The sequence below is a fragment of the Suricata suricatta genome, chromosome 9 (genome assembly GCF_006229205.1).
Source record: "Suricata suricatta isolate VVHF042 chromosome 9, meerkat_22Aug2017_6uvM2_HiC, whole genome shotgun sequence".
Lineage (NCBI taxonomy): Eukaryota > Metazoa > Chordata > Mammalia > Carnivora > Herpestidae > Suricata > Suricata suricatta.
In genome coordinates this window covers 120,836,276-120,860,534 of record NC_043708.1, presented here as the reverse complement: position 1 = coordinate 120,860,534, position 24,259 = coordinate 120,836,276, and the positions used below count along the sequence as shown (strand labels likewise).

General features: G+C 35.5%; 1 protein-coding gene across 1 annotated transcript in view; it reads left to right on the top strand.

The window, feature by feature from the left end:
* The window catches only part of TJP1 (tight junction protein 1), a 231,169-nt gene that overhangs the window by 126,964 nt on the left and 79,946 nt on the right, over window positions 1–24,259 (top strand). Inside the window, exon 3 of the mRNA XM_029952281.1 lies at window positions 23,967–24,023. Coding sequence (XP_029808141.1) covers window positions 23,967–24,023 — 57 coding nt within the window. The remainder of the gene's footprint in view (window positions 1–23,966; window positions 24,024–24,259) is intronic.

Here is a 24,259-nt window from a genome sequence, read left to right as displayed (position 1 = left end):
GGTGGGCTGGGCGGGCTGAGGCTGTGGGCAGCTCCGAGCCCCGCGGGCGGGCCGGCGGCAGGCGGGTCTCTGGACGGGTGGCGGGCGCGCGAGCTGCTGTCCGAGGCAGGTGCATCTTTGCCGGCGTCGGTGCCTGGCTCCGGCTCTCGGCGGGCGGGGACGCGCAACAGGTCCTGCGCGGGCAAACTCGGCGCGGGGCGTGGGTTCTGTGGCCGCCCTGTGGGAGCGTGCTGCGGGCCGGAGGTCGGGGTTGGGGTGCTCCTTCCAGCAAGCTGGTAGCTGCTGTCTTTGGAGGAGTGATTGGTCACCGGCGAAACCGTGTAGTTTCGATGTGATGTCACTCTTCGTGGTATGCGCGCGCCAGCGATAAGACATTGAGACAGCAAAACAGTGTTTTGTGTGTAGTAGGTTGGGATTTTTTTCCCACTGTGTTGTTTATTTAAGGTGGCATTGAAAAAGTAACTCCTTAACACTTCATAATAGTTTAATTTGAACTTTCGGAAGTAGCACAAAATACTCCTACAAATGGACAGTGAAGTCTAAAAAATAAAAATTGCCAGTCTTGTGGCTGCAGCAGAAAAGTAACTTTTTCCTATCAAGTTTTACACGTGCTTTGAAGTATTTTGCCGTTTTTCTCAGTGCTGTGCAATCAAGTTTCTGTTACATCAGAAAGTTGAAGTTCGTGATACTCCGTTAAAATCCTCCTTCCCTTTTGTACATTTTAATCTTTCTCATCATAAAGTAGTATTTTTTTAAACAATTACAGGCATACAGAAATGTGAAGAGTAAAAATCGCTCCCATTTAAAATCAACTCCTTACTTCAAACAATATTGAAGCACTTTAGCAGGTGGTGGTTTTATGTACTTATTTTTCTTTTGGAAAGGTTTATTCAGAGCATCTGGAGCCACGTATAAGATGGCCCTGAAGTTTCTGAACTCAGGACCTTGTTTTCTGGGAGGCAGAAGTTACCGGCTGTATTTAGTAGTGAATATATTTTTTAAAGGAATGTAGTATTCTTTCTCTACGAAAACTTTAATTTGCCCCTTTATGACCTTACGTTGATGAGGAACAATCCGAAGATGAAACTTGAGCCAGTAACTTGGAATAAAAAGCAGAATTTTTGTTTTGATTTTAAAATATGTTCACATTATTTACCATATTGGAGGTTTGCTTTCTGAGGAGGAAAGGCTTTGTTTTCATATTAAACATAATGTCACTTTGTTCCTGAAGTTTTATCCCTGGTACTTTATATTCAAGACAATACACTTTTAAAAGGTTGTTTCAAGTTAAAGTAAGGTTATTTAGAAGAAATAACATTTTTCCTCCTGAGTTATGGGATTGAGATTTTATGGCATATTGAAAAGCATCACTAGTTAGATATACATTGTAGGGACGTGTGTAGTCTTATTTATCAGAAAAAATGTGAGTTGAAAGCTTATTTTTTTAAATGCTGTATTATGAGCTACCACAAAATCTTTTGTAGAATAAGGCAGGCCATAAAATAGTTGAAATGAAAGAATATTCAGCTGTTTCACTAAGTTACCTTTAATTTCTTAAGGTGACTAAGATGCTTACTACAAACCAGGCTGTATACTAATGCTTTACATGTGATACTTTTGTTCCCCTACTCTAACCCTCAGTTTAAAAAAACAAAAAAAAGAAGACATTAATTTTGCAGCTTGTTTTAGCAGAGTGGTTTGTAGAACTCCTCTCTAAGCCAGTACCTGTGATTCTATATTCTTTGTAATGGTTGAATAGTTTGCTCTCCCAAGAATATGGTGCAGATCACCATTTCCTTAATGACAGACATTTAACTTGTTTTGGGCGTTTTGCTATTATAATAATTAGCTTTATATTTTTATATCTGTGTACTATTAAGTGTGTTAAGTCCTTAAAAATGGAATTTCTGGGTCCCAGGGTATGTGCATTTAAAATTCTGATAAATCCCAGTAAATTTTTCTCTTAAACAGTCATGCCGAGGAATAAATTTAACAGTTGTTGGTAAATTACATATATTTTAAAGGACATAAAACCTGAATAAATTAGATAAGGGAAATGGGGAGAGTATTATAGAATGTATCAGTTTTCTCGAAGTTTATATACGTATAAATGTAATACAGTTCCAAATAGAATTTCATTGTGGTATTATAGAAAATGATGTATTAATAAAGAAGTTTATCTGATAAAGTGAATGATAGCCATGAAATTTTGTAAAGAGAGGCCCTACTAGAAAACCTAACGTGTTATAAAGTCAGAGGAATTTAAAACAGTCTTTCATCAGCTCAGGAATAGACTGTGGAATCACAGAATCCAAGAACAGTTTTGTATTTATAAGCTGATTATCATCGTCAGCATTTAATGTGTCCGATATTGTTCTAAGGGTTATGAATTAACTGATTTAATTCATAGAGTAACTCTTATGAAGTGAGCATTACTATTATCCCCACTTTATGGATGAGAAAATTGAAACATAAAGTAACTTGCCTAAATTCACTTAGCCAGCAAGAGTGAAAATTAGGAATGTGAATATGTTAAAAGTAACATTGTAGATAGTTGGGGAAAAGATGTCTTATTCAGTAAACAGTGCTGGGACAGTTGGTTATCTTTCAATGTTTGAATAAGAGCAAATAAAATAAATAATAAAACTAGAAGAAATTGTAGGATACTTTCTAAAAAAATATGCCTGAATTGGAAAGGGCTTCTTTGTATGTGACATTAACCTAGAAATAATACAGGAAAAGGTTTTCATATGTATAATATACATCTGAATTGCACATAGAATTACTAGTGTGCCTGATAATAAAATTATTCTAAAGTTGAAAACAGGAATTTGAGGGTGGTTCTCTGTCTCATCAAGGAGTTAATTATATAAGAAAATGGTGTGAATAATGATTAGGAACATTTCTATTGGTTGAATCACAGAAAGTGGCTGAAGGAAATTGCAGTGGCTTCTGGATTTTCAAGCTGTTTCACTTTTGAGGAAGCAATAAAATTTAAGATTGTACTGTCATTTATGCTTATTAGATTTTGCTGCTTAAATGTTCCCATTATATTTCACAATTTTTTTTCTTGTTGTTACCTTTCAGATTCTACTGTAGTTTAGTGTGGAAATTATTTACATCTCTTCTTAGGAACTGATTTATTATATCAAGTAAGGCACAATGCGCTTTTTAATAGCTGAACATTTGAAAGTTAAGAACTGTAGAAATTCGTCTTTATGAGTAGGAATTGTGTCCTGAGTGGCAGGTATGATGTAGTTTTAATATTGGTACTTACTGATCAATGCATATTTGCTGCATATTGCTTTAAAAGTAAAGGAACAACTGCACTTTATGAGAATTCACTTAATTGTGTCTGACAACTTCTAAAATACTGTATTAGTATTTTTCTGGATGCCCTAAGTTTATACAATACTTTTACTAGAAATGTTTTTACAGTATTTAAGGCAAAAAGGCTTTAATTTTTTGTTAGCATTTTAGACATTTATGGTTAAAACATGGATTTATGTTCTTTGTTGATAATCCTGACTATATTTACAACTTTTAAGTTCATTTTAGGACAGCTCGGTAAGACAGTGACTTTTCAGTTCATACTGTGCCCTTTCTCTCATATCATGTAATTGCACAGATTCCACTATGCTGTTAGGAAGGCCTTTTTTTTCTTCTTTTTTAAAATACTGATGTTCCCATGTTAGGATCTTACAACTTTTATTTTATATTTAAGAAAGGCATGCTGCTGTTGATTGCTGTCAGTCAGTGGCAGAGCTCAGCCATCTGAAGCCAACAAATAATGAGTCTGAAACCAATCTGTGGTTTTGAAGACTGTAATGCAGTAGAGAAAGTACTGTTCTCTGTTTGGTTTGAAGGGAAAGATTACAGTAGTTTCACTCATTTTTTTCAATCATGGAAACAATGTACTGGCTCTGACTTTTATTTGCTCTTTAATTTTTTTTCTATTCAGAGACCAAATGTAAACTCTGTATAGTTCTAAGAATAAAACAGTATAAATAAGACAGATCACCATGCTATTAAGCAAAACATCTTAAAAAATAATTTTGGAGAAAATTTGTAAATGTAACTGTTTCTTATTCTAACCCTGACATGGTAAAAATTCAGTCTCCTGAAAGACTGGTCTGGCTGTACAATCGAATGTAGGACCACCTATCCTTGACTGCTCAGTCATAGCTCATTCCAGGCTCCTGTACACACACATGAACTTGGTATCCAGTAATGACTGAGCACTGTTGCTGAAGACAAGCTAGTGGAATGAGCAGTTACTTTTTATTAGTGGAGTTTCTGATCAAAAGTTAAATAAGATAAAGAGATAGTTGATTATGACTAGCTTGATATTTCTGAAATACTTGATTAGAACTTGCTTTGCATCACTGAATTGTGAAAGACGGTCTTGAAAAACCTTATTAGTTTAACAATTTTCAATCTTGTAGGAAGAACAAGGCATTAGCATAGTTTGCTGAGGTTTTTGATTGATTGTTTTTGACAGTGTTTAATCTAAAATTGGTGGGTTTCAGAACAGTATTCCAGTATAAAGCAACAATAAATATAGCCCTTTTGGTATCTCTGACCTAGAGTTCTTCTTAATTTATTTATTGCAGAGAAGAGTAGCTTCAGGTTGCTCCTTTATGGGTTAGCCAGGTGCTTTATTTCCATTCCTTTTAAACGGATAAATTGTTAATAATAAGTGTGTAGTGAGTATATGAGTAGAGAATTTCATTTTATATCTTAAAAATGATTGACTATATCTTGGAAACACTGCTATGGAACAAGAGAAAACTTGTGTTGCCAAAATTTCTACCATAAAACACACCATTTGTGACTTAAAAAACAAAGCCCTGATACGTTTGTAGTGTTAAATACTGAGTCTTTGGGATAGATCAGAAGATAACTTTTTTATTAGTTTGTGTTGTAGGTATATATCAGAACAACCTGTAATTCTTTCATGCTGGTGGAATGCTGGGAAATGAGTTGACTGATGAATGACCTTAATCATTCTAGTTTATTGTACCCAGAAGGGTTGTGAAAACAGGAGTTAATATTATTTTATATGGATACTAATTAGGAACATGAGGCTAGCATATGCCTTCTTTAATTAAACATTTTTTTTGATTTGCTGAAATATTTTTATGTTTGGTTTTTAACAATTTTTATTATATTTTATTTACTTTAGAAAGAGACATGAACCGGAGATAAATAAGGTGGGGGGTGGGGGAGAGAGTCAGCCTTAAATACACTGAGCGTGGAGCCTGATGCAGGGCTCAATCCCATGACCCTGGTGTCATGACCTGAGTCCAAATCTAGAGATCAAGGGTCAGATGCTTAACTAACTGAGCCACCCAGGAGCTTCTGTTGTTTGTTTTTGTTTTCTTAAATAGTATACATTCCCAAGGAGTGAAACTTTTTTTTCTTGGTTATTTTAGGAATTTTCACTCCTTTGGAATTCCACTAGTAATCTTTGGGGTTTGTACATTTTCTGATGACAGAATTTTAATCTGATGATTTAATTTTAATTAGCTCCCAATTCAGTTCATAATTATAAAATCCAGGAGGATTTTAGCAATGACTATTTTGTTGTTAGCCCAACAAACATTCATTGAGTATATTTTGTTTTGGATCCCTGTCCTTTAGAAGCTTACAGTTTTGAAACTGTTGTATATGGTAATGATTGTGAAATGTGTAAGTTTTAAGATGCAAAGAATTTATATTACTTAAAATAAGAGTACACTTATGGTCATCCTATAATAACAGCATCATGTGTGCTCTTTTTTTGGTTGAAGAAAATGTTGGAGTCCTATCTAGAGCCTGGGCTTGCTGTAACACATGAATTTCTGTATTTTTCCTTGTTAATTTTTAAAAAAATGTTTTCATTAAATCTGGATACATTCATGTAAGTGTTTTATGCACGTGTTTGGTAAAAGCATCTCAAAAGGAGAAAAAGGTTAAGGATTATAAAGTGATTAGGATGTACTTACATACTTACACTCCTTAAGGATACTGACATGGAAAATGCACTATATGCTAGCATAGTTACTGTTATGTTTAGAGTCTGACAAGTTGTGAAATATGGAACAATTTGAATGTTTGAAACTTTATTCTATGTTCAACACATATTTATTAGGAACCTAGTATGTGCCAGGCACTGTTGTAGATGCTGGAGATAGAACAGTGAACAGATTTCTGTACTCATGGAGCATTTTAACGGTGTGAGAAGACAGCAACAAATACTGTACATGATGATAAGTTCTAGAATTCCTAACATGCCATTTCTGGATCATAACCTCCTTCTTCCAGAGATTACAACTATCGTGTCTTCTGTGGTACTCATTTTCTAGATTTTCTTTAAAATTTTACCATTTAATTATACATTCTGTGAATACTATAGTTTTGCCTCTGAGCTTTATACAAACAGAATCTTCCAGTGTGGTTTCTGTTGTGCATGGCTTCTTTTGCTCAGCATGGCTTTTGTGAGATGTGGGCAACTAGTTCATTAGTTTTCATTGTATTCGTGGATCAAATTCATCCCATTGTATGAGGACTTAACTGCCAAACTGGCTGGGGGAGGGTGGAGTTTGAGTAGACTTTTCTGGTTTTTATTGGAGGAAAATATTGTATACCAAATTCAGTAAGCCTGGTGGGTGGTCGTTGGAGTATAACAGCTGTGTGAGAGATAGTAAGCTGCTTTTGGTGTTTATATGAAGTTTACCTTGAATAGTCAAAAGTCAAAACTAAAGTCTTTAATTTTGAGGGTATTTTATGCTAAGGTCTTAAAATTCATCATCTTAAAGTATATTTTAGTAGATACCCACTTACCTGATTCTGATCAGACCAGTAAAAGCCACAGTCTGGTGAAATACATCTTTTGGAAAAACAGGCCTCCTTTTCAAAGTATAATTGTAGGAAATCTTGACCATGGTGTCACGTAAAGAAACTTTGGAAGACTTATTTACTGGTGGTTTTAACATTGATACATTTTGGAGTATCTTGTTAAACAAATGTATACCAACTAATATTATTCTGCTGTATTGTCAATAAAATCAGAAGACAGTGGTGTGGCAAGTAAATTTACATTCCAGTTGTAAATATGAGAAATATGTGTCTTGTCTGTAATAAATATTAGCTCCCTGATATTTATTGAGCACTGATTCTGGACAAGTTCTAAGCTAATGTTTTGTGTGCATTATTTCATTTAATATTAACAACACTGTTAGGTACTACAATAACCTCTGTTTTATTTATTTATTTATTTTTTAAATTTTTTAATGTTTTATTTATTTTTGAGAGAGAGAGACAGCGTGAGCAGGGGAGGGTCATAGAGGGATGGAGACATAGAATCCGAAGACGGACTCTGGGCTCTGAGCTAGCTATTAGTACAAAGCCTCACACGGGGCTTGAACCCACAAACTGAGATCATGACCTAGCCGAAGCCAAATGCTTAACCAACTGAGCCACCCAGGCGCCCCGATAACTTCTATTTTAAATGTGAGGGATGTGAGGTTAAATTTACTTGCGCTAGCTAATTGCTCACTTGCTTGTGTGCTTTATAATTCATATACGTGCACATGCTTATATGTTCCTGTGTTCTAAAGGAGTGTCACGGAGATGGATGTAGAATGGTGTTAGGTGAGTTTTAGACCAGACAGCATGAATCATGAAAACCTGGAGACATGGTCATCAGAGAGCACAGGCTGATCTGAAGGAAGTGTAATTATTGCTCAGCTTCAGCTGATAGTTGTCATGGAAGAAGGCAGGCCAGATCTTCCGGTTTTTCAAAACAGGTTGTAAATCTGGATTTTTATGTAAATTATCTTGATTTAAATGTTGTCAGCTGCTGTCATTTATATGTCTTTTTATTGTGAAAAATACCTATATAAAACTATATAAAGCAAATATATATTAATAAATAATTACAAAATAAGCATTCATGTAAACACCATGCAGGTCAAGGAATAAAATGTTGCCAGCTTTTCAGAAGCTTCCCACTTTGCTTCTTCTTAATAACATTACTCTAGTAAGGTAGCCACTGTCCTGACCATAAGATCCATAGGTTGTGACCTTCCTGTATAACACCTTTATTCTCCTAAGGCAGTCATTGTTCTGACTTTTTGTTAAGATTCAGATGTTGTTGCATATGAATTCATTAATCTTTATTGCTCTGTGGTGTTCTGTTGCATGAATATGCCACAGTTCATTCATTCTCCTGTTGATAGGCTTTTGGGTTTTTTTCCTAATTTGGGCTGTTAAGAGTAATGCTTCCATAAACACTTGTACATTTTTCTTGGTAAATACACATATATTCCTCTAAGATATGTATTTAGGGATGGAATTGCTGCTGGTTGTGTAGTGTGTCTTCAAAACGGTAGATAATGTGTTTTCCAAAGAGGTTGTGCTAGTTTATACTCCTCGTCATCAGTGAATGAGAGCTTCTTTTGCTCTGCATTTTTACCAGAGCTTGATGTTATTAGACACTGTAATTTTAGCCCTTCTGGTGGGTCTTTAGTACACGCTCATAGTGGTTTTAATTTGCATTTCCTTGACTAGATGAAGTTGCTCAACTTTTCATGTATATAGCCTGCCTGTTCAACTTTTTTGTCTGCTTTTCTGTGGGACTTTTTCTATTGATTTGCTTTATGTTTTTTGGATAGATGGTCTTTTCATGAATAGGAGGAGTTTTTTAAACTTTATTTATTTCTTTTGAGAGAGTGCACAAGCCGGGTAGGAGCAGAGAGAGAGAGGGGAGAGAGAATCCCAAGCAGGCTCTGCACCATCAAGGCACAGAGCCCGGTGCCAGGCTCAAACTCACTAACTGTGAAATCATGACCTGAGCCAAGGTCAAGAGTCAGATGCTTAACCAAGTGAGCCACCTAGGTGCCCCTCATGAATAGCAGTTTTTAATTTGAATGTGGTTAGAGTGTAGTGGCATAGGGAAAGACCAGCAAAGAAAGAGAATTTCAAGAGAGTCCAATCAGCAGGCCAGATCCTGTACAGAGAGGTCAAGTAAAATATGGACTGGAGAGCTTATCACTGAATAACCCTAAGTTTTTGTAGCTTTACTATATGTGTTTAGTCTCTGGAATCTGAATCTTGAGTCTACCACTTAATAGCTGTTCTCTTATGGTAAAATGCAGTTAATGATAACAGTACCCATCTTAGGGTGGTTGTACACTCAGCATAATACCCAGCACTAGTAAGCTGTTCTGTTAAGCTGTACTTTTTCAAAACATTTTAAGTGAAGCCCATCTTAATATCAGAGAAAAGACATGTATTTATGTATACATTTCTTTGATACTGGACAGAGCCTAGCCTATAGGTAAGGAGTCTCAGCCCAACAAGATGTGCTGTGGAACAGAGAAGTCCTTGGGCTTTTGAAAAAATTATTACAATAGCACTAAGTAAGACATGCAGTCTTTATTCTGATGGATTAGAAAAAGAAATTAAAGACTATTCCAGATCCAGTGCACAGTTAGGATGTCTACCTGGTCTGGTGAATGATTGATTAGCAAATTCTATTCAGTTTTTAACTCCTGAGCACTTTTTAGTTTTCCACTTGTTCCCTCTGTACCTTCTACTATTCCCTTTGTCCCCTTCACCAGGCACATATACGTATATGTACATACTTTATAGTTGCTCTGGATTCCTGTAATAGCTGCCTAAGTATAATATACCTTCTTTCTCCTTAGTCTTTTTCTAAATTGATTTTTCAAAATCCAGGTTTTATTAGTTTCCTACCCCAACACACACACTCTTCCTAAAACTCCTAGGCTTCTTATTGCCTTTAGAAGACCAAAATGCATACTATATGGTCAGCACACTTCTGGATTATTTGATCCCTGCATATCCCTCTAGCCTCGTCTTGCATCTTTTTTCTTCTTGCTCTGTGTTCGCCAATTATGATGTCCGCTTTTTGGTTCCTAGTAGAAGTTGCACTTTATGCCAGATTTCTGAGTTCCTCTCAATGGCACTGTTTTTCTTTTAGTACTTATTTAAGCCTATAATTATATATTTAGTTGTGAAATCCCTCCTGCCACTGGACTGTAAGCTCCATGAGAACAAAGGTCAATACTGATTGATTATTCACAGAACTTAACACAGTACTTAGTGTAGTAAACTCTCAAATATTATTTGAATGAATGAAAGAAGGACTTTCTTATCCTAGGGCTCTTGCATGTACTTTTTTTCTACCTGGAAAGCTTCCCTACCTTCATCCCTCATTCATCTAGCATCTGTCCCAATTCTGTTCCTCAAGAACCATGTCCTGAGCCCAGAAATTAGGTCGGAATTCTCGGTACTTTAAACTCTCGGTACTTTCTCTTTGTTATACTACAATAACTTGTATTATTTGTCTGCTGGTTATTTGATTAATATCTGATGTCCTTCCTAGACCTGAAGTGGCATTTTTAATACTCAGTTATTGACTCACTGGTAAGTCAACCTAGAAACTCCTAGAAGGTAATAGCACATCTCCAGATCTAGTTAAATTTTTCTTTTCTGAAGGGAGGGAGCTGCCAGAGTAGCCAGCCCATGGAAAATTTACTTACTGGCCTGGCTCCGTGGTAGCAGCATTCTTGGTTTAGGTCTTTCCTAGATAAGTAGTTAATTTCTGGTCCCCTCATTAAGGAGTGCAGTTGTGATGAGCACCGCGTGTTGTATGGAAGTGTTAAATCACTATGTTGTACACCTGAAAATAGTATTACGCTGTATGTTAATTATTGGAATGTAAGTAAAAACTTAAACAAAACCAAAATACATACAACTGGCCAACAGACACATGAAAAGATGCTCAAAATGACTTATCATTAGGGAAATTCAAATGAAAACTGCAATGAGATAATGCCTCATATCTGTCAAAATGGCTAAACTCCACAACACAAAAAACAACAGGTGTTGGGGTGGATGTGAAGAAAGGAGAAAGAACCCTCTTGTACGGTTGGTGGGAATGCAAATTGGTACAGCTACTTTGGAAAACAGTGTTGGAGGTGATTATCAGAAAGTGAATAATAGAACTACCCTCTGATCCAGCAATTGCACTACTAGATATTTACCTAAAGAATACAAAAATACTAATTCAAAGGGATACCTGCACCCTGATGTTCATGGCAGCATTATCTATCATAGCCAAATTAAGGAAACAGCCCAGGCGTCCTCCAACTGACGACTGGATAAAGAAGATGTGGTATGTGTATATATATACTACATACTACATCCATATATTCCATACACCCAGTGGAGTATTAGCCATGAAAAGAACTAAGTCTTCCCATTTGCGATGACATGGACTAAGCAAAATAAACCAGAGAAAGACAGATACATGATTTCACTTACGTGAAGTTTAAGAAACAAAACAAATGAGCAAAGAAACAAAGGACCAAGAAACAGACTCTTAACTATCGAGAAATAATGGTTACCAGAGAGGAGATGGGTGGGCGTATGGGTGAAGTAGGTGGTGGTGGGGATTGGAAAGGGCCTTTTGTCATGATGAGCACCAGGTGTTGCATGGAATTGTTGAATCACTGTATTGTACACCTGAAACTAATATTACACTATCTGTTAACTAGAATTTAAATAAAAACTTAAAAATTATTCTAGTCCACACAAGTTATTTTCCTTTTTTAAAGTGGAAAAATTTCAAACCCATTCAAAAGTAGATGAAAACTATAAAGAATCCTGACATTACCATCACCGGATACAGTTATCAAATTATGGCCAGTATTGTTTCATTTATCCTTCCAATGCATTGTATCCTCTCTCTCCCATTATTTTGAAGCAAATACCAGACTTGTATTTTCATCATTATTGAGTATATATCTCTAAAAGATAAGACTGTTTTTTAAAAAAGTGGGAGCTTGCTTGGGAAACCATGCCCCCAAGCTGCCCTTTACCCTACTTGCACACATGTGGGCATGTGCTCACTCACTCTCTGTCAAAATAAATAAATATATAAAAATGTAAAAGAAACTAAACAGATGAAGTTAATTGTAACATTTTATTTCATCCATATGCCAAATATGTTATTTTAACTGTGACAGTACCTTCAGTTTCCCTTTCCTTGCCTTACACAACCTTGACACTTTCAGTGAACACTGAACACTGGTCGGTTATTTTTTAAAATGTTTCAATTTGGGTTTATGCGATGATGTCTCATTATTTGATTGAGGTTATGTGGTTTTGACAAGACTACCACAGACATAATGGTTTGTCTTTCTCAGTGCATCATGTCAGGACAAGATATGTCTGGTCTACTTTTATTTGCTCTTCATTTATTAATTGGAATTCTTCTGTAAAGAAGAGTTGCCCCTTCTTTTATTTATTTGATTATTTTTATCAGTATGCATTCACAGATAATTTATTCCATGGGTTACAATCTATTATTATTCCTTATTTTGTTGCTCATATTGTTAATAGCTTTGGCTGTTGGAAGTCCAATTTTGAGCATTTTTATTTTTTTGGTCTGTGGTTCTTGTTGTATTTTCCCTGCCCTAACCCTGGCTTCTTTCACTTACACAAGAAGACCTGATCCTTTTATTAGAGAATGGAATTTAGAAACCTAGAGCTGCATGCCCATTGGTACTGTGGTGGTTGTTCCTAGGCCCTTGCAGCAATCACAACTAGACAGGCACAAAAGTTAGTTTTTTCCGCATCCTCTTAAGTTGTGGTATTCATTTGAAATGGATTTGTTTATTTTTTAAGTTTATTTATTTTCTTTAGAGTGAGCAAGGGAGGGGCAGAGAGAGAGGGGGAGAGAGAGAGAATTCCACGTAGGCTCTGCGCTCTCAGGGCAGAGCCCAATGCAAGGCTCCATCCCACAAACTTTGAGATCATGACCTGAGCGAAACTGAGTCAGACCCTCAGCCAACTGAGCCACTCAGGTACCCCATGGAATAGGTTTATTTGTTAACTGTGTGTATTCTATTTTGGGTCCTACCTCCATGACCATCCATGTTAGTTTTAATTATTATTTTGGGGTATGTGAAACATTACCGAAGTTCAAAGCTGTACAAAAATAGATGCTTAGGAGTGTTAATTCTTCCTCATTCCTACCACCCTAAACCCATTTTCTTTTCCTTCCCACCCCTTTCCCACTTAACTTTGTAAAGTAGTTCCTTTAGTTTCTGGTTTATCATTCCTATATTTCTTTTGCACAGAGGAGCAAGTACATGTGCATAATCTTATATTCCCTTTTTTCTTACATGAAGGGTAGCATACTATAGATATCCTTGTACTTTATTCACTTAAAGGTATTCCATTGAAGTTGTTCTATTATCAGTTCATAGAGATCATCATTTTTTATAGCTGCACAGTACTCCCATTGTACCAATATACCATAATTTTTTCATTCACTAGCCCATATATGATCATTTAGGTTGTTGCCAGTATGTATTTGCAATGACAAACATTACTTCAATGAATGACCTTGTACATATGTATATTCATATTATTGGAGATGTACCATAGAAGTAGAATCTCTGGGTCAAAAGATAAGTATGTGTTAGTTTTGTTAGGTATTACCAAATTCCTTCCAGAAAGGTAGTACTAATTCCCATTAGAAATATAGTATGAGACAGACACTATCCTCACAGTCTTTCGAACGAACAGACTGTATTGTCATATGTTTTCATTTTTGCCAGTTTGATAGGTGAAAAATGGTATCTTGGGGTTATTTTAATATGCATTTCTGTATGAGTTTGAGCATTGTTTCAAATTTTTGAGGATCATTTTAATATTTTCATGTGAAGTATTTGTCTTTTTTCCTTTTTAAAAAAATTTTTCTTTTTTTCTACAGTTATTTCTTTAATGTATTAGAGATATTGGCCCTTTGATGTATATTTTGCAAATTATTTTCTACTGGGCTGTACCTTGTCTTAAGACTGGTTATGGTGTGTTGTGTGTGTGTGTGTGTGTGTGTGTGTGTGTGTGTATGTGTGTTTGTTTTTTGGTCATGTGGACTTTTTTTCAATGTACCCAGGTTACTTTTATTTCCTAGAATTTTTAGTGATGGTTAGAAAGCCTTTCCTTATACCAGCATTAAAGAAGAATTCACTTGAGGGGTGCCTGGGGGGTTTGACAGTTGGTTGAGTCTGACTCTAGATTTTGGCTCATGTCATCATCCCAGGGTCATGGGAACGATCCCCACATGCAGCCTGCTTGAGATTCTCTCTGTCTCTCCCACTGCCCCTCTCCCCTGCTCACATTCTCTTTCTTTAAAAAAAAAAAAAAAAAAAGAATTCATTTGAGTTTCCTTCTAGTACTTTTTTGGTTTTATTTTTTACATTTAGATCCATAATTCTTTTGAGTTTATTATGCACGATGAGATATAGATCTAATTTTATGTTTTTTTGCAAATGACTGCCCAGTTTTTCCAAAGCCATTTGTTAGTAAATACATCCTTTACACCAGCAATTTGTGAGGTTACCTTTCTCATATCCTAGTTTGCTATTTATTTTGGGCTCTATTTCTGGATTTTCCATTTTATTCCACGTGTCTATTTGTCTAATCATGCACCAGTACCACACTTTTAATTATAGAAGCCTTGTAGTATGTCTTAATTAATTAAGAGCTCTTTAACTGATAGGGCCAGTTCCCCTGGGAGTTTTTCTTTTGCAGTGTTTTTTTGTTTGTTTGTTTTTCAGTTGTTGTTGTTGTTATGTTTTAACCTGTTAATATAGTCAAATGAAAACATATTGTATGTGTTCTTACATCTGGCTTCTTTTGTTCAACATTGAACAACATTGTTCAATTCATCCATATTGGTTTGTATAGTTGTAGTTTATTCATTTCATGGCCAAAAAATATTACATTGAGTGAATGTTGTAAGCCCTTAGTACATCTGTTCTGTTAGGCTGTCTTTGTTGATAAAAATTCTCTATGTATTTTGGATATGAACACTGTGTTGGATATATTGATATTAGGTTATTTTTTATTTTTTGACATCAGATCAAGTTAATTAAACTCTTATGTGTCTGCAATTAGTGTTACTTTAAAAATTCAGTTTTACATGAAAATACATGATGTTCTCTTTGTTTTGTATAGGAAAAGTCCTAAGTTTACCTAAATGGCTTGTATTAAAACTGATAGATTTATTCTATTCCTATTGAATCTTGATCGATTACTGTTGCCAGCTCATTGGTAAGATTTTTAGCCTTGAGTTGCCTGATCTTAGATGCAGGAGGGAGTGTGCCTATGGAAAGCCTAGCAGTTGGAACACAGCTTGTCACCTTTTTTACTTTAGACATTTTGTCACTCGATTAAAATAGTTTGAGGGTTTAAAGTGAAGGAGGAAGGCGAATTTTAAAGAAATGTGACCTGTTGAATCTGCAAATGTGGTCTATTTTTCATTGAGTGCTTGTTGTGTGAGTATCATGCTTTTTTCATATATCTTTAGAAATGGAAAAGATTTTTTAAAGTTTTTTTAAATTTTGAACTCATGTTAGAGGATAGCTTTAAAAATATTGGCTTGCTTATATCCCTCATCCCTTATGTTTTATATAACCATAGAACAATTACCAAGGATAAGAAATTAACATTGATAAAAGAATAAAATCATATCACACTACAGACTATACTCAAATATTGCCAGTTTTTCCCCTTCCTGTTTTAGGATTCTACATTGCATTTGGTTGGTACTTCTTGTTGGTGTCTTTGAATCTGTTACAGACTCTCAGTCTTCCCTCTGTGTTTTATGACCTTTATATATTTGAAAATAATTGATTTGTTATTTTGTAGAATGTCCCTCAATTTGCTTTGTCTGATATTTTTTTTTTAACTTATTATTATTATTTTTTTTAATATATATTTTTAGAGAGAGCACATGAGCAGGAGAGAGGCAAAGGGAGAGACTCTAGCAGACTGCACGCTCAACGCAGAGCCCAGCACAGGTCTCCGTCCCATGACCCTGGGAGCATGACCGGAGCTGATATCAAGAGTTGGACGCTCATCCAACTGAACCATCTAGGCACCCAGTCTTTTTAAATCTTTATTCTTATTGTTATTTTTTATTTTTATTCTTATTCTTAATTTTAGTCTTACTCAAAGAAGGCTTTATACCCAACATGGGGCTTGCACTCACAACCCTGAGATCAAGAATTGCATGCTTTACCAACTGAGCCAGGCAGGCATCCCTGTCTGATATTTTCTTATCTGTAGAATGAGATGATGCATTTTTGGCAAAACTATAAAAATCTTGATGGGTCTTGGTGCATCACATTATTGGTAATGTTTACCTTGATCACTAGGTTAGAGTGGTAATTTTCCACCGTAAAGTCACTGTATTTTTTAAATTGGTAAATATTTTGGAGGACGTAATATGGGGCTCCGCTAATCCTGCTACTTCTCAAACTTTCACCCACTAATTTTAGCATTATTGGTGGATCTCATCTACAGCAGTTTTGGGGGGTTAGCTGATGGTAGTTTTCTCTTTTTCCTTCCCCATTTGTTAATTAGAGTTCATTGAAGGAATGCTGTCCCTTTATTATTTATTTATGTTGGTGTAGGCTTAAGGATATCTATTTTATTCTGTGGATTAGAAGCTAATAGTATTATTATTTACTTTGTTGGTCAAGTTATTCCAACTTTGGCTCCTTCAGATTGGTTCCTGTGTTCTTTTGATAAACATCCTTTTTTTTTTTTTTGAGCAGTTCCTTAATTCTGGTATCACGTGATATTCAAGGTTCATGTTATATTTTCATTCTGAAAGCAACCACTTCTCCAAGAATTCCTGATTTCTTTTATTAGAGAATCGCATTTAGAAATTTAGATCTCCATGCTGGTGGTTGTGCTCATTGTAGTGGAGGTTTTTGCTCTTTCACCAGCTAGAGCTAGGAAATAGATGTATGTATAATAATCTATGCATATGCACGTGAATCTTTATGTATCTATGTGTATAGATGTCTAGAACCATGGGTTTATCCTGATACCTGAGGTTCCAATCTCAGAGTTCATTTTACCGTAACTCCTTATTTATAACTTTTTTCTCCCAGCGGTAGAAACCTTTCATTATCTACAGTGTATTTACTTCTTGGTTTACTTCTGATATACATACAAAAGAGTTTCAAACTTATACCCATACCTCCAGGAGAAAGACTAACTAGGCTACAGAATTTCTGTACAATATGTGTTTGGCTTTACAGCATTCAGTCAGGATACTGTTTTCTACAGTTGCTTACTTGTGTTCTTTTCTCCTTGGCTTTCTTCATGTGATCACATTATTAATTTGTAATACAGATAGGTTCATACTTGTTATTGTTTGTATTCCATTTTGGATAATCTCCCCTATCTCCATATCTACGCTTTAGTGTGTGTGTGTGTGTGTGTGTGTGTGTGTGTGTGTGTGTTTGATTTTGTGTGAGTGTGTGTGTGTGTACATATATATAAAGAATATTGTGATTCTAAGAGTTAGAGTTACACAAAAAAATACATTCAGAAATACCACTCCGTAGTTATCCCTGCCAGCTCAGTCTCTTTCCCCTTTCCACCTGAAAAGAATTTGAAAAGTCTTTTCCATCTTCAGGCCATTAGAAAATGTCTACCTAAAAATAGTTTTATTTTTGATAACTGGAAAGCACTCACAGTTTTCTAGAATGTCTGTAACTGTCCCAGATGAGAACTTCTCTATTTTTAATGTGCATATAATGGTAACTTAAGCTGATAATCCTTTCAAATTGATTTTAGGACAGAGGCAAATACGGTGATTTATATGTAAACTTAGATTTTAAGGGGACCTCCAACTTTGATCAACCAAAAATTCCAGTTACACTTTATGTCTTTTAGCTCTTAATGTTTTTTAATCATATCTATCATTATTTGTCCCTTAAATTGCCAACCAAGGAGTGGGCAACATAAAGTATTTGAAAATTTAACTGGTATTGAGTATAGTCAGGTGTTGGCTACTAAATTTTCTTACTTTCTGTTGTCATCTTACGTTCATTGGAGACTGTCATCCAACCCAACATCTATTGAGAGATGCACTCTTATTTTGATCATTATTTAAGCTTAAGCTTAATTCTTCACTTGTATTTGAGAAGTCTGTTGAATCTCTGAGTGTCTCCAAGATCTCTCTTCATGTGACTTTAGAGTGATCTTTTTTTTTTTTAACCACTTCTTGGACATCTCTATTTTGAGAGTTCACATGACAGCCCTTCAGATTAATTCAAATGCTTATTTTCCGTACCTTTTTAACACATACTCTAGTCTTTTTCTTTTACTTCATTTATATATCAGTGATCACAGTTAAAATTAAATACTCAATTGAAAGGTCAAAGAGGGCAGGGGTCATCCATCTGTTACATTTACTAAAAGGTTGTACTTCTTAAGTTCCTGGCTCAGCCTGATCTCAGTAGATGATGATCTTGCCTTTTAATTTGGGTGGAAAATAGCTCAATACAAAATAGAAACACATTGGAGAGCAGAAGAATTCAGAAATAATTCAGTGTAGCGACTCTGTTCACAGAAGGATTCCAGAGACAGCACCAGTGGTACACCTTTCATTACTACTTGATTTTCCTAATGGAGGACAGCAAGTCGTTAAGAGTGTTCAGCTGACTCCTTTAAGAGATAGTACTGACTACACTAGTCTAGGTATGTATTTAAATACTTAAAGGTCATAGCTTCCATTTTTATATTTTGTTTTGGTGGACTCTGAGCAATAAATGATGCTTTGTATTAACTCATTGGTTTTCCTCTCTTCTCACTGGCCCTTCCTTTAGTTCTTCCTTTTTTTCCCCTTTTCCCCACTAAAATATTTTTCATCCACAGGGTCATCTTAGTCCTTGTGTAATTGCATCTTTTCTCTTGAGTTCAGTACTACTTTGTTGATTACTTCTAGATCTTTATCTACTCGAGATCTCAATCTTGATCTTCAGCCCTGTATATCCAGCTCCCTACTGCCTATATCTCTACTTCAGTATTTCCACAAGCACCTTTTATTTAGGATGTCTAACACGGAATTTGTAGTCTTTTCTTCTTCCTGCTTTTTCACTCAGCTGCTCATGTAAAGATGACTATTGGCCATCTTTAACTTTTCCCTCTTTACACCTTAACTTTCTAACTGGTTTCCCTACCTCAAATCCATCTTCCACATAACAGCCTTCAAAATGAGTTTGGGCTATGTCATGTGATTGCCTGAAATTCCTTAGTGTTTCCCCACTGAGTTTAGAGTCCTTAGCATTATATTACAAGGCCTGGTGTAGTAGCACTTTTGCAGCTTCTCTTTTTACCCTTTCCTCATCCACACATGGTACAACTCAGCCATCTCACAGCCTACATTATGTGCAGCATCAGTAACCTTGCTGATGTGGTGTTTCTTCTGAAACATCTCTCCCTAGTTTAGTTTTTTTTTTTCCCTGATCATTCTCCAATTGAACTTGAACATTGTTTTCTCAGGGAATCCCATCTCTGATCTTCACAGCAGGCAGAATCCTCCTCTTCTACACCATTTATATAGTGTTATAAACTTTCTCCTTGAACTCTTTAGAGAAGAAGAGGGACCAATTTTGGTCTCCATAGCACTTAGCATTTCTGATAAATATTTGTTGAATGAATGAGTGAATAAATGAATGGGTTGCTTTTTGTAAAAATTTTTTAATGTTTATTTTTGAGAGACCAAAGAGCATGAGAGGAGGAGGGGCAGAGAGAGAGAGAGGGAGACACAGAATCTGAAGCAGGCTCCAGGCTCTGAGCTGTCAGCACAGAGCCTGATGCGGGGCTTGAACCCACAAACTGAGATCATGAGCTGAGCCAAAGTCTGATGCTTAACTGACTGAGCCACCCAGGCGCCTGGGTTGCTTTTAAAATTACAGCTATAATAGTAAAATTTAACTGACTATAAATCTTGCTGTGTATCTAGATAATGTTAAGGAGCTAAGATTTTCCTTCATTTGTAGAATAGTTGCATTATTTATTGTTTTGAATATGGTTTTCTTTTCTCCCAGTTATAAGTTCATCTTGTTTTGTCAGTTCTTGTGTCCTCCTGTCTTTTTTTGATCTGTAATCATCCCTAAAGGATGGCAAAACTGCCTAGAATGGGGATCTGAAGTTCTGGCAGGAAGCCCTTCAGAGTTAGTGATCTGAGTAGTGTCTTTGCCAGCTGGATCTTAGAACAAAAAACCAAACAAACTCTTGGCAGATTCTGAAATGCAGCTTTTCGCTTCTTCAGAAATTGTGATTCTGGTCAGTTGATGCCGACTTAGAAATGTACTCAGAATCCAGTAGTCATGATTTGCATTCACTCCTGATGCCTGCAGTACTTTATTATTGAACTTGCAGCAAGTTTGAAATTGGAATTGTAATTGGACTACAATTAGAATTATAGTCCAGTAGAATTTTGAAGGTAGAAAGAACCTTTTACTTGAGATAATGTCATCCTTTTTTAAATTTTATAGGTAAGGACAACTAAGGTCACCTATCTAGTATGGCAGATTTGGCTCTCATCTCAGTATTTGTCGTCTAGTTCATTTTCCGTTTAACAGCATCTTTCCAGATTACTAGGGAATAATCGTGCTGTTATTGTGCTTAAAGGAGTAACATTTTTTCTTTGGTCTCCCAGAGCCCAGGGAATGAGACTCTAGATTTATCAGAAGATCCATGTACAAGCTATGCAGTATTGCATTGCTTTTAATAAGAAATGAGAAGCAACTTTACAATAAAGATGTTGAATTTAAATCATTACTTATTTGTATAGGTATAGATGAACATGATAAAACACTACAAAAGGGGTCATAGTGAAAACATAAAGGAACTCTTATTCTAACAAAGGAAACCCTCTGTCCCCCTTTTTCTGAAGTATCAAAATTTTGTCATTAGTGGACATTTTTTTTCTTTTTGTAGCACTCATGAAAATAGTGTTGAATAGGGGTGCCTGGGTGGCAGAGTAGGTGAAGCATCTGACTCTTGATTTGGGCTCAGGTCATGATCCCAGGGTCCTGGGATTGAGGCCTGTGTCAGGCTTCCTGCTGACTGTAGAGTCTGCTTAATTAAGATTTCTCTCCCCCTCTCTCTGTGCCTCTTCCCCACTTGTGTGTGTGCATGCACATGTGTGCTCTTTCTGTCTCAAAAAAAAGTAGAATTTATTAGTATAAAAGTTGTTTTATATCACTTTTAGCCTTCAATTTCTGAGTGATTTACTGTAAAACACCCCCCTATTTTATTATGATTATTTTCAGACATAGTAAAGTCAAAAGAATTTTGCAGTGGATACTTGAATCCTGACAAAAGTCTTCCATTATATTTCACTATATTTGCATTATCACAAATCCATTTGTTCATCTATTCTCTTCTCTGTTCCGAGAACTCCTCATAAGGCCTACCTGGTAATATAAACAAACATAGATAGAATTTGGCTGCTTCTGCCACTGAAGAAAACCAAAGGCTAGAGAGTGGAGAGAGAGGACGTGTGTTGTGATTTAAAGTAGGACTACATTTTGTTGTTGTTTTGTGGTTTAGTGGTAGGATTAGCAAGGCACAATAACTCATTCATATTATGGATTAAATTGGTTTAATGTGCTGGTCAAGGGCCTAACTAATCACCTTTTTAATGTCTCATTCTGTATTGCATAGGTCTCCCTTGTGATACATGAAGCAAGTAAGGCTATGTTTGGCTTTAACAGAGAAGTGAGCTATTACTACCCTTTCTTGGGAAGCCATTGAGTTGAGATGTGCACTTTTATAATCCCTCTAAAGAAACATTTATTTTGATTGGAATGCCAAGAACTGTTATTTTAGTACTTTTAGTTTTTCCCTTAGCTGAACAAAATTAATATCTTACTGCAGTTTTCTTCAAGCTTATACATCAAGACCTTAATTAATGTATTAGATCTCTTACCAACAGAATAACTACTTTTTATAATTAACAATAAAACAATAATCTCTTTAAATATTACTTGGTTTCCTAAAACAAAGTTAATAAGGATATTTGAAGGTTCAAAGGGGATTTGGTGAATGTGGCTTAAAATAGACTGGCAGTTTATTCTGGTTGAGAATAAAGAAAGGAAAGCAAAAAGATAAAATACCTAATGAACAATGTTTTTCCTAATCTTTTCACTTTGAAGATGATCAGTGTTAACATTTTGTGTCTTTACAGCCTCCTTTACTACTCATATTTAAACATAATTAGGAAAACAAAATATAACTTGTTTCATAACCTGATTTTCCCTCCTTAACGTTAAATGAATTTCCTTGTTTGGTTAATACTTTTACAAAATGGAAAACTTTGTGGTCATTAAAATCATGTGGAGGATGATAAACTATTTCATACGAAAGAATGTGTTATCGAGATACGTGCCTCTTGTCAGATCACTTTCCCTTTGCACTGATACGAAAGAGATTAAAAAGGCAGTTGAAGTAATGCTGCTGGTTAAAGTGGATCGAGAAAATATGAGTTTAGAGCCATGCAAGCAGTTCTCATTTTTTAATAAGTCAGCTAAGATTGGACAAACTGGCAATTATTGCAGATATTTTTATCATGTATATTTCAGTAGGACTCTCGATGTTTAGCAGAATTACTCATATCATCAGTGCTTAACATTGATGGTGGAATTTTTTTTAAATACATAAATCCTGGTCAGTTTTTGTGAAAGAAACAAAACAGTGTTGTTTCTAGTAGAGGTCTTATTAAAGGGAGGTTTTGCTGCATTTGATGGGAAGATTGAAACAAAACACTGGTAAGGTTGGTAGTTCTTCTCTGTGGGAGTGAACAGAGAGGTCCTTTCTCTCCCTCTCTTTTCATCTGGCAGGAAAGTTAATCTAGGTGCTTTGAATTTAGGGAAGCAAGCTTTCTTTATAGGGATTCATTTTCTAAAATGGCATTAATCTTTGATTAAAGATGTTGTGGGAAAGGAGAAATGGGTCCATGGTACCTTGATGGGCATATTCTCACGATGCTAATGACAGCAGTGTAATAGAAAACGGATCTCAGTTGTGAAATCAGCGTTTCTAACAGTGGATAACCTGTGATGTTGAGAATGTCATGCTCAGCATTCCCCCCCTTTACCCTGCCTTTTGTTAATTCTGGAAAGGACTTTGTTAAAAAAAAAAAAAGTTTGTAAATATATTTTTAGTAACCCTAGTTCCATAAAATGGTAACCTTAAAAGAGACTGAATTATTTAAGCCTCTAAGAGCAATTAACCCAATTTCTAAGAAAAATTTTTTTGACTTCTTTAGTGCTAATGCCTTGAATAGTAACTTATTTCCCTTTCTACTAAGAGGTTCTTGACAGGAGGTGAGCCTGAGCTACACTGTGGTTTGAGTAGTTCTTGAATTGAAGGTGTGTTGGTTTAATTTTACGGTGATTTCTTGGGGGTACTTTGTGGTTAAATCTGTTTTTTTGTTTTGTGTGCCCGCATACCTATACTAGAAAAACCTTTTTTTTTTTAAAAAACTTAGGGTTATAAACAGAGTTTGAAAAGTTACTTCTGTAGCAAAACTGAAACTAGGTGGTGCAGTAGTGTTTTTACTATGTGATAATAAAGCAACCAATGTCCAAACATATCTAATGGGTCTTATCTAGTTTCCTGTAACATGTATATTTATACTTACTGAGTTCAGAAGTATTTGACTTTTCCTTCCTTTGTACAATGTAAGGAATGCTTTTTAAATGTTTTATGTGTCATCAGATATTTTAAAATAGTACTATTCCAACTTTTATTCTTTTCTTTCGGATGTTAAGTATAAAGTTACAGAATTAGCTTGAATGCAGATTTCAGCTGACATGAAATGAATGTAGAGTAGCATCTGTCCAAATTAAGTTAAAAACAAAGGAAGTTCCTGTGTGTAGTTTCCTGTCACTTACAACAAAAACAAAAAGCAAACAAAAGCCTTCCATAATTATTAAACTCTCTTCAGAATATCTAATATTAACAGTATGAATTTTGGTATTTAAGTATGCAAACTGTTTGCTGGATTATCTCACTTTATTAAAGACATTTTCTTAACAGATAAATGATTTGTTTTTCTTTTCCTTTCTCAGAACACAGCAATGGAGGAAACAGCTATATGGGAACAACACACAGTGACGCTTCACAGGGTAAGTTTTCTGTTGCAGTAAATAATCTGTGTATAACTCAGGATACTGGCAGTTTTGGAAGACAATAGAGAAAAGCCAGATGTCAGGAAGTCAGAAGAAAGGGGAAAAAACTTTTCTATATTCCTTTGTTTAAAATTAAAGTTGCAATAAGTTTTTTATTAAGGTTAAAAGTGAACATGATTACTTTTTCAAATATCCTTTTAGTGGTTATTTGTTTTTGCTTTTTTTTATTCCTT